Source organism: Saccostrea echinata, unplaced genomic scaffold (genome assembly GCF_033153115.1).
Source record: "Saccostrea echinata isolate AGI-Se365-2 ecotype Australia unplaced genomic scaffold, CSIRO_AGI_Sech_v1 ptg000060l, whole genome shotgun sequence".
Taxonomy (NCBI): domain Eukaryota; kingdom Metazoa; phylum Mollusca; class Bivalvia; order Ostreida; family Ostreidae; genus Saccostrea; species Saccostrea echinata.
In genome coordinates, this window is record NW_026889809.1 from 1,769,600 (window position 1) to 1,780,988 (window position 11,389).

The 11,389-nt window shown below is 32.3% G+C and overlaps 1 protein-coding gene across 1 annotated transcript; it reads left to right on the forward strand.

Moving 5' to 3' along the window:
* The first annotated feature begins 154 nt into the window (after positions 1-154).
* LOC133175014 (thioredoxin domain-containing protein 12-like) lies at positions 155-11,366 on the forward strand. The gene is made up of 7 exons (XM_061310109.1): positions 155-241; positions 4,780-4,840; positions 5,965-6,017; positions 7,114-7,187; positions 7,966-8,035; positions 8,180-8,263; positions 10,742-11,366. The coding sequence occupies exons 1-7, from the start codon at positions 163-165 to the stop codon at positions 10,825-10,827; spliced, it is 507 nt and encodes a 168-aa protein (XP_061166093.1). The 5' UTR covers positions 155-162; the 3' UTR covers positions 10,828-11,366.
* Positions 11,367-11,389: the final 23 nt, after the last annotated feature.

An 11,389-nucleotide genomic window follows, 5' to 3' on the forward strand; every position in this document is an offset into this window, starting at 1 on the left:
TCCATGGAAGTGGTGTATGAATTTATGGATTTCAATCAGTAGAGCATAAAAAGCATTCATTTTATCACTCATTAATTTTGACAACGTGTAAGAGAATTAAATTGCATCGGGATCGATATTCAACCGCTATTTTCATTTTCACCATATGACCATATGCGAAAGATGACATCTCAAGTCGTCTTTACGTGTGCTTTTGTCCCATTTTTATTTCTTTGCGTTGTAGGAAATGATTTAGCAAGAGGTAAGTATAGATTTATATTGTGTATAGATGCTTTCTTTAAAATGGAAGTTTCTGTATTCTTTTAAACGACTCCGAGTTGGTATTTTCTTCAACTTGTTAATTAAAAAAAAAGAAAGAAAACTAGATGAGATCTCGTTGCGAGCAACGAGTGGGTCTTCCGTCCGATTTTTGATAAGATGAGATAAGACTTTGACTGAGATTTTCGTTCAAATATAATGATATAAATAAATTGTTAAGACGAACAATTTTGCTTTAATAATGTTTAACAAATTATTGATCATTAAAGGGTTTTAGATTAAAGACTTTCGGCCCTTCTTGGCCCCTAATGTGAGAGGTCAGCCCCTTTTTCTTGATATCATCTTAAAGCTCTCATGATTTTGAACACTTTTTGTTCAACAACTAGTCAGAAATTCTTTTTCGTTTCTGAGATATTTGCAAAGGAAGTATTTAGGGACCGGCCCTTCAACTCCTTAGTGAGGACTTCTAGCAAAAAATGAAAGGTTGCATATTGTTTAGAACATTATTTTGAACATCTTTTGTTCAGTAATTATTATCAAAATATTTCCCACTTTTGAGATATAAAGCGTCAAAGATTTAACATTCTGGCCCCTTATGGCCCTTAATTATGTAACATATGATGTGAATATCATAATATATAGTTGTAAATTGTTGAGATAAACATTTTTGCTTCAGTAATGTATTACAAAATATTGATCGTTAAAGAGTTATTGTTCAAAGACTTTCGGCCCCTCTCAGCCCCTATTTTGAGGGTCCAGCCCCTTTTTCTTCATATCACTTTAAAGCTCTCATGATTTTGAACACTTTTTGTTCAACAACTAGTCAGAAATTCTTTTTCGTTTCTGAGATATTTGCAAAAGAAGTATTTAGGGGCCGGCCCTTCAACTCCTTAATGGGGACGTTTAGCAAAAAATGAAAGGTTGCATATTGTTTAGAACATTATTTTGAACATTTTTTGTTCAGTAATTATTATCAAAATATTTCCCACTTTTGAGATATAAAGCGTCAAAGATTTAACATTCTGGCCCCTTATGGCCCCTAATTATGTAACATATGATGTGAATATCATAATATATAGTTGTTAATTGTTGAGATAAACATTTTTGCTTCAGTAATGTATTACAAAATATTGATCGTTAAAGAGTTATTGTTCAAAGACTTTCGGCCCCTCTCAGCCCCTATTTTGAGGGGCCAGCCCCTTTTTCTTCATATCACTTTAAAGCTCTCATGATTTTGAACACTTTTTGTTCAACAACTAGTCAGAAATTCTTTTTCGTTTCTGAGATATTTGCAAAAGAAGTATTTAGGGGCCGGCCCTTCAACTCCTTAATGGGGACGTTTAGCAAAAAATGAAAGGTTGCATCTTGTTTAGAACATTATTTTGAACATCTTTTGTTCAGTAATTATTATCAAAATATTTCCCACTTTTGAGATATAATGCGTCAAAGATTTAACATTCTGGCCCCTTATGGCCCCTAATTATGTAACATATGATGTGAATATCATAATATATAGTTGTAAATTGTTGAGATAAACATTTTTGCTTCAGCAATGTATTACAAAATATTGATCGTTAAAGAGTTATTGTTCAAAGACTTTCGGCCCCTCTCAGCCCCTATTTTGAGGGGCCAGCCCCTTTTTCTTCATATCACTTTAAAGCTCTCATGATTTTGAACACTTTTTGTTCAACAACTAGTCAGAAATTCTTTTTCGTTTCTGAGATATTTGCAAAAGAAGTATTTAGGGGCCGGCCCTTCAACTACTTAATGGGGACGTTTAGCAAAAAATGAAAGGTTGCATCTTGTTTAGAACATTATTTTGAACATCTTTTGTTCAGTAATTATTATCAAAATATTTCCCACTTTTGAGATATAAAGCGTCAAAGATTTAACATTCTGGCCCCTTATGGCCCCTAATTATGTAACATATGATGTGAATATCATAATATATAGTTGTAAATTGTTGAGATAAACATTTTTGCTTCAGCAATGTATTACAAAATATTGATCGTTAAAGAGTTATTGTTCAAAGACTTTCGGCCCCTCTCAGCCCCTATTTTGAGGGGCCAGCCCCTTTTTCTTTATATCACTTTAAAGCTCTCATGATTTTGAACACTTTTTGTTCAACAACTAGTCAGAAATTCTTTTTCGTTTCTGAGATATTTGCAAAAGAAGTATTTAGGGGCCGGCCCTTCAACTCCTTAATGGGGACGTTTAGCAAAAAATGAAAGGTTGCATCTTGTTTAGAACATTATTTTGGACATCTTTTGTTCAATATTGCTTATCAAAATATTTCCCACTTTTGAGATATAAAGCGTCAAAGATTTAGCATTCAGGCCCCTTATGGCCCCTTATTATGTAACATATGATGTGAATATTATAATATATAGTTGTAAATTATTGAGATAAACATTTTTGCTTCAGTAATGCATTACAAAATATTGATCGTTAAAGAGTTGTAGATTAAAGACTTTTGGCCCTTCTCAGCCCCTAATGTGATGAGTCAGCCCTTTTTCTTTGATACCGTATAAAAGATCTTGTAATTCTACACAATTTCTGTTCAATATGGTTTAACAAAATACTCATAGTTAAAAAGTTATCGTAAGAAATGTCTCTAAAATTCACTCATGATTCGTGTCCTAAATTTTGACCCCTACCGAGCTTCCATACTAGGTACTTCCGGAAGATTTGAAAACCCAGGTGATCAATGGCAACATGTCCTCTATCATCGCTGAAAATTTCAGCACTCTAGCTTTAATCGTTTTTGTGTTCCATTGCAGACAAGGAGGTCCTCTGAATTTTGATTAAAGGGCGATAACTTCCGACCGGAAGTGAATTTCAAAAAAATGAAAAAAACGTATAAGGTTCAGACAAAGATACATCTTATTTGAAATTTTCAAGTAAATCGATCGAGCCAACTCCGAGAAATCTTCTGCACAAAAATTGTAAAGAAAAAAAAAGAATAATAATAATAATAATAAAAGTGAAAAAGAAACAATAGAATAATAGAAGGGTCTTCCGTTGGAGACGGAAGACCCTAATAATCACTAAACTGAGTTCACTGGGTCTAAGAGCGAAACCATTACACGTGTAAACGGCGATGTTTCGATTATATGCTCTAAACGTTTACAGAAGGTCTACACGAAGGTCATTATGAATGGCTATCAGAATTAAAGTTTAATACAAACAAGTTGTTTTATTTCAGATTTACCAAAGAAACACCGTCTTTGACGTCTTGGAGCATTTCAAAAGCAATTGTTTTCTGTTTTAATCGATACCGGGAACATATTTAACAAAAATATCCAAAACCTGATACAGTCTAACATATTTAATTCCGATTTCTGAGTTGCGAATACTAGCGATGTTTTATGACTTTTGATAAAACTTGATATACTTTGATTAAATAAATATAATACGTTTTCACCAGTCTTTGAAAAGTGGGTTCAATACAGTCAACAGGTCTTGTTATACTTAATTTGGGATTAAAAGATCCATCTGCAAGTTTAATTTTACAATGCTTTTTCTACATCCGGTATGTAGCCAAACAAACCAATGCAATATTGGGTAACGATGTAGAAAGTGAATGAGTTTAATGCGCCTCAAATTCTTTCGTCATATGGACCAACAAATAAATAGTAATAACTCATACTAACAATAAAGTGAAATAATTGTTTATTAAATTACAGTTTCAAGAGTAAGTAGCCGATAAAATTTCAACACAAGATATCCTCCTATTTAAACGGTACGGTTTCGTTTACAGCTATCCATTTAAACGTTTACAAAATTCAGTAAAGGTTTCACCCTTAACTGGGTCCTATTCATATTGTGAAGAAATGTAGAACCCATCCAAATCCTGTTATTTTGGGCTCTTTTCTTACTCACCATGGGATGCTCATAATTCTTCTTTTTTTTTTTTTTTGGTAGAAGCTCTACTTTCAATCATTTGTTTATTTATTATGCTGTATTCTTCATAAAACAATATACAGTAGAACAAGGCAAACATTCTTTCAATTAATTCCTGCTTTTAGAGAAGTGATATCATGCCCTGTAGTTTTAAAACATGTTATGTATGGAACATAACAAATTCTTCCATGGCATTTCTTGATGATTGTGTTTTAGTCTTTTACTGTAGATAATTGTGTATTGAGAATCTGTTTTAAGCACTCTATATTTTGAAACTCATAATTTCTCTCACACAGTTCAAGTCTTGAGAGGTTTAGTACATAATACGTACTCTATTAAATCTGAAACTTAATTTAAAAAAATACAGTACTATGCATCTTGAAATTGATACTTACTACACAATTTTTATGTGGTATTCTGCAAATGCTCAAGTTTGACAATAAATTATATTTAAAAATGAGCTGCAAACTACCCACTGTTTAGACATTTAAAGCATATTTAGTACATACAGCTGACATATATGCAAGTTTGTAGCCTTTGCTTACTTGCTTGATAAAACCAAGAACTATAAAAAAACTTGAATTTATTGTGAATTTATCACCTATGACTCGTTGACAGGTTGGGGTGACGGTATAGACTGGATGACTTTTGAAGATGGATTAAAAGCAGCAAAGGAACAGTGAGTATATTTTTATTTACACGTCAAACAAAAAACTCATCAATTCAAAAATTCCTATTTATATGAACAGAAAAAAAATCAGCAATTCGTAAATTCTTATTTACACAAAGAGAAAAAAATCAGCAATTCGTAAATTCCTATTTACACAAATAAAAAAATCAGCAATTCGTAATTTCCTATTTACACAAACAAAAAAAATCAGCAATTTGTAATTTCCTATTTACACAAACAAAAAAAATCAGCAATTCGTAAATTCCTATTTACATAAAACAGAAAAAAAATCAACAATTCATAAATTCCTATTTACACAAACAGAAAAAAATCAGCAATTCATAAATTCTTATTTACACAAACAGAAAAAAATCAGCAATTCGTAAATTCCTATTTACACAAACAGAAAAAAATCAGCAATTCGTAAATTCCTATTTACACAAACAGAAAAAAATCAGCAATTCGTAAATTCCTATTTGCAAAAACAAAAAAATCAGCAATTCATAAATTCCTATTTACACAAACAGAAAAAAATCAGCAATTCGTAAATTCCTATTTACACAAACAAACAAAAATCAGCAATTCGTAAATTCCTATTTACACAAACAAAAAAATCAGCAATTCGTTAATTCCTATTTACACAAACAGGAAATATCAGCAATTTGTAAATTTCTATTTGGACTAACAGAAAATATGAGCAATTCGTAAATTTCTATTTGGACTAACAGAAAATATCAATGCAGTCTAGGACTTTGTGAACCTTAACATATAAATATCTGTACATGTATTTATATTATTACCCAGTTATATTCATTGTCAGAAATAAAATAATTATATTGATATTGTTGTTAGGCAGAAATGTTTTATGGATTTTTTTTTAAGTTCAATAATATATTTTTATTGATATACAGTCAAACTTCGTTATCTCGAACTCAGTGGGACCAAAAAAACCTTCGAGATATCCGAGAATTCGAGATATCGACCCTCAGGGTAAAATACTTAAAGAATAAGTAGTTAAGACTTCCAAATTACTTTGACATATCAATGGTATTCGAGGTATCGGTGTTCGAGATACCGAAGTTCAACTGTAAATATTTTTTATATATCTTTTCAAACTCAAAATGAAATTTAAGGAACAAGCCACTGATGTTGATCATACACAAGACGTGGTGTGGAGCGTGTAAAGGTAAACAAATTATTATCTATCAGTCAAAAAGATGTGGTGTGGAGCGTGTAAAGGTAAACAAGTTATTATCAATCAGTCAATTAGACGTGGTGTGGAGCGTGTAAAGGTAAACAAATTATTATCAATCAGTCAATTAGACGTGGTGTGGAGCGTGTAAAGGTAAACAAATTATTATCTATCAGTCAATTAGACGTGGCGTGGAGCGTGTAAAGGTAAACAAATTATTATCAATCAGTCAATTAGACGTGGCGTGGAGCGTGTAAAGGTAAACAAATTATTATCAATCAGTCAATTAGACGTGGCGTGGAGCGTGTAAAGGTAAACAAATTATTATCTATCAGTCAATAAGACGTGGCGTGGAGCGTGTAAAGGTAAACAAATTATTATCTATCAGTCAATAAGACGTGGCGTGGAGCGTGTAAAGGTAAACAAATTATTATCTATCAGTCAATAAGACGTGGCGTGGAGCGTGTAAAGGTAAACAAATTATTATCAATCAGTCAATAAGACGTGGCGTGGAGCGTGTAAAGGTAAACAAATTATTATCAATCAGTCAATTAGACGTGGTGTGGAGCGTGTAAAGGTAAACAAATTATTATCTATCAGTCAATAAGACGTGGTGTGGAGCGTGTAAAGGTAAACAAATTATTATCTATCAGTCAATAAGACGTGGTGTGGAGCGTGTAAAGGTAAACAAATTATTATCTATCAGTCAATTAGACGTGGTGTGGAGCGTGTAAAGGTAAACAAATTATTATCAATCAGTCAATTAGATGTGGTGTGGAGCGTGTAAAGGTAAACAAATTATTATCTATCAGTCAATTAGACGTGGTGTGGAGCGTGTAAAGGTAAACAAATTATTATCTATCAGTCAATTAGATGTGGTGTGGAGCGTGTAAAGGTAAACAAATTATTATCTATCAGTCAATTAGACGTGGTGTGGAGTGTGTAAAGGTAAACAAATTATCATCAATCAGTCAATTAGAAGTGGTGTGGAGCGTGTAAAGGTAAACAAATTATTATCAATCAGTCAATTTTTTCTTTAAATAACATTCTTTATTTGTTTTCCAAATGTTCACTCTGCTTTATTGTTTAGCCCTAATGCCTCAGTTTGCTGAATCTAAGGAAATAGAAGAACTTAGTAAAAACTTCATCATGGTCCACACAGAGGTCAGTCTGGAGTTATATCCATTATGTAGTACAAAATATCACAAAAATTCAAACACTCTAGGGTTAGTTCCCAAACAAAATCACAATAAACAAAGGATGAAAATGATTAAGCAATCAATCTGGAGTTAATTCCCTTTACACATATTATATAACAAATATACAAAAAGCATGAAAATGATCAAGAGTTTAATTTGGAGTAATTTCCCTTTATGCACACTAAGTCAGAATACAAAAAGTGTGTAAATGATACAATCTTTCACCAGAGGGCTCGCTACACAAGCTTCACTTACATTCCTTGTTATTTTAGATTTCCAAAGTAGTCCCTACATCACATATAGGAGGCATAGAAATTTAAGCAAAATAGTTGCATACAAAAAATACAGATGTTTTAGTGTATATTCTCAAAATGAAGAAGGGTAAAAAGCTGAATTAGGAAAAGAATCTTCATTCCTTTTGTGCACCCATAATCCAAAGCATGAAAATGATAGAGTTCAGTATGGAGTTATTTCCCTTTATACACTCTACATCACAAAATGAAAAGCACAAAAATGATACAGCATTCAGTCTGGAGTTATTTCCCCTTACGCACTCTATATCACAATACAAAAAGCACAAAAATACCGGTAATAGAGAGTTCAGTCTGGAGTTATTTCCCTTTACGCACTCTATATCACAATACAAAAAGCACAAAAATACTGGTAATAGAGAGTTCAGTCTGGAGTTTTAAGCACTCAAAGGAACAAATGATTAAGAGAAGAGTATTTTCTGCGTGTTTTAGGATGATGAGGAACCTAAAGGGGAGCAGTATTTACCAGACGGCGGTTATATACCACGGATATTATTCTTAGGTAATGAATCCAACAAAAATGTTATTTCTAGTTATAAACGCAGTATATTTTCTACCAAAACAGCTATTAAACCTTATTATTGAGGCAAAAAGTAACAATTATGTGTAAATTTTCTCGGACTTCTCCGCTGATTAATCATTTCAGATCCTGAGGGAAACGTTAGGAAAGACTTTTACAATGTAGGCGGCCATGATGAATATAAATACTACTACTACTCTCCAGACCTCAGTAAGTTGTCATTTATTGGTGTTTTTTTAACAAGGCCGAGTCTAATTCGAGTGTGCATGACTGCGCAGCTTTTTAATTTCATGCAGCCGTATATGCGACATTACACCTTTCCCAATTATTGTGATTTTAAGACAAAATTAACATTATCTGTAATGCCTATGGGTCTGAAAATGTACTTTTCCAACAATAATTACAAAAAATGCTGAAATGGCTCTAACGACATCACTGTTTTCTGATTTTGTTAGCAATGCATGAAGCTGAAGAATAACGCATGACTCACTTGTATATTCAAGACGTCCATGGATATTTTACTAAAAACTGATGACAGAACATCAAAAGAAACATACAATCAATATAAACATTGTTATTTTTTACCAAAATAACTCATCTGCGCCGATAATTCATCTGCATCAATAAATATGTATCCCGCAATATGGCAATTTTCGAGGTATTGGGCATTGAAAAAACAAACTTTGTAATAATTTCTAGACCAACCTAGATGGTCAACTTTTTTGAAATTTCACAGTTTGGTGACATTTTACAATATTTTTCATGTACTTGACTGAAAAAGAAATCTCTAGGGCAGAAATACAAAAAATATGAAAAAAAGTGATAATTTTGCGCTTTTCCAACAAATTCCCATAGGCTCCAATAGTAAAATTTGACAACTTTTGAGATGGTTTCCTTGAGAAATCGGGATGGTAAACATTCAATTTTTCAATCTTAAAACATTAAATATTATAGTAAAAATTAATTCAAGAAAATTTATCAAAATCACTAGGGTAGAAATAATTAGACTCGGCCTCATCAAAAGGAAGAAATTTTCCTTTAGGTTATACATGTTAGCTGTCAAGTTCAGGTTTCACATTCTTTGGCCAGATTAGGAATCAAAATGGAGGTATGGATTAATGATGCCTGCCTGCCTGCCTGTCTGTCTGTCTGTCTGTCGTCTACATTAACAATAATTTGTGTTGTTGGTTTTAACTCTAGTGGGTCATAATGTAATATAATTGTGGATGACATATTTCAAATGCTGCTGTTGGAACTGTCCTTGGTCTTGACTAATGATGCACAATTATTTATGTCGAGAATGTCCTATTCTGATCAGATCTTGTTCAAACTCAATAATTCAATAATAAAGGCCTGGCCACTCTTTCTCTCTCTCTCTCTAAATGCAAACCCACAGGTGTTGCCCTCCCCAAATATGAATGAAAAAAATCAGTATTTGTATCAGTAACAGATTTACTGGATTATAAATACCCCTGACTTCTATTTCAGCTCTTTAATTATTGATTTATGGATATTTATGCATGGAACTGCAACTTATAATTTTCCATATGAATAATCATGTGTATAAAATTCATGAAGTATATAAATATTTAGAATGTGTTTTTATGTTGGGGGTACATAAGGTATGTAAATGAATGGGTAGCTCTGTGGGAGTGGACCAGAGCAATCTGATTCTTTAATCCCCATGACAGATAAATGAGGGGAACCTCTTGATCCTTCTTCCCCATACAGCCATGTTTATTGTCTCGTCACTGAGTAGTAGATCGTTTTCAAATAAAAATCAAAGCAACTCTATTGACTCAAGATGGTTTAATGCCGTTACTTTTAATCATTGATTTCTTAATGCATTGTGTATTCCTTTTGATATTGACACAGATATACAAACCTCTCAGCTTGTAAACTCTTTTAATATAGACTTACAAAGTTGGGTCATGTTTGAATTTTTATTGAAGTGGTAAGAATGCCGTTATATTTGGTATTTTGAGCTCTCTGATCGTGGACGTATGATTGCAGCTTATGATTAATGACAGTAAAGCATCTTAGTTCCTATTCTCTTGATGAATTTCTATAAATCCTCCACCGTGAATGACATGAATTACCTGAATCATTCTTTCTGTAATGATTGCTTTATTGTCCCCAATAAATTCTCCCTTTTACTTGCAGCTCTTGAATACAAATTTTATTGATATTCGCCTGTTGGAGTAAAGTATCCATGCAATTAATTATAAACAACTTTCTTATCAACCCGAAATGAAAAATGTTTAGCACCATTATAAAGCAGCCAGCGATGATAAATCTTTATTATTTCCCTGTTATAGGATTTTCAAGCACAGTTATCTTACAACCTCGATAAAAATGTTTGCAACTTATGTATACAAAAGCAAATCTTCTTGTATATTTATAATATTGAATACTTTGCTGACAGAAAAACAGTGATGAAGCATCTTACACTATCCCATTCATTCAAATTATCATTCCAATGCAATTTTAAATTAGATTTCTTTCCATTCTTTTTACTCTCTTTTTTATATATATCGATATTTTGAAAAATTAAATATTTGTGTTAGTTATTATTGCATTTTGATTTCAGTTTAAACCTTTGGATTTATAATTTTTAAAATATATACATCTATGCATACATACAAATGTGTATAAATACAATATGATACTATCTGTAATTTTTTTCAGTTGTGCCCACTATGAAGCGAGTTATGGAGAATATTCACAGTCCCCCAGTGGAGGAGAAGACCTCCACCATGTCTGACGAGTTGTGACAGATTGCCCTCGGACTTGCAGCTCTTGGGATATTCTTTCTTTTATATTTTTTATTCACTCTACACAAAAAATATGCAATTAGCTATTAGTGTAACTTCTTACACACTGTGATCTCAGTTTACTCATCAGGATGTAAGCGATGAAGGGTGGATCTTAAGTATTTTTTTGTGTGTGCTTGTTTATTTTTATTCCTGGAAGTAACAGGGTTGATTTTGCATTTATAATTTGGTTACTCCCTCACTCAAATTGTACAGATAACGATTTGCATGGATTTAAAGCTTTAAGAACATATCTGAGACATTAATATTGTTTGTTTTACATGTATTTATCGTAGGCATCTTTTTCTCTATACTTAATTCAAGTGCCATTCCATGTGAATATGTACATGTTTGCTTTACATCATTAGATTATGGGTTAGTATGTCTGGGTGAGTTGATGTACTTAGGGGTTTTGAAATTTTTTTTCTGAAGTCTGAACTATTATCGTAATGTAGTGCTGGAAATGAACAAATCTTACATTAAATTTTATGAAAGATACATTTTTCTGTTGCCTTGTCAGTAC

Coding starts and splice junctions, on each gene's coding strand:
- LOC133175014 (XM_061310109.1), top strand. CDS start 163: ATGACATCTCAAGTCGTCTTTACGTGTGCTTTTGTCCCATTTTTATTT. Junction 8,036..8,179: donor ACCACGGATATTATTCTTAG/GTAATGAATCCA, acceptor TAATCATTTCAG/ATCCTGAGGGAAACGTTAGG. Junction 8,264..10,741: donor CTACTACTCTCCAGACCTCA/GTAAGTTGTCAT, acceptor AATTTTTTTCAG/TTGTGCCCACTATGAAGCGA.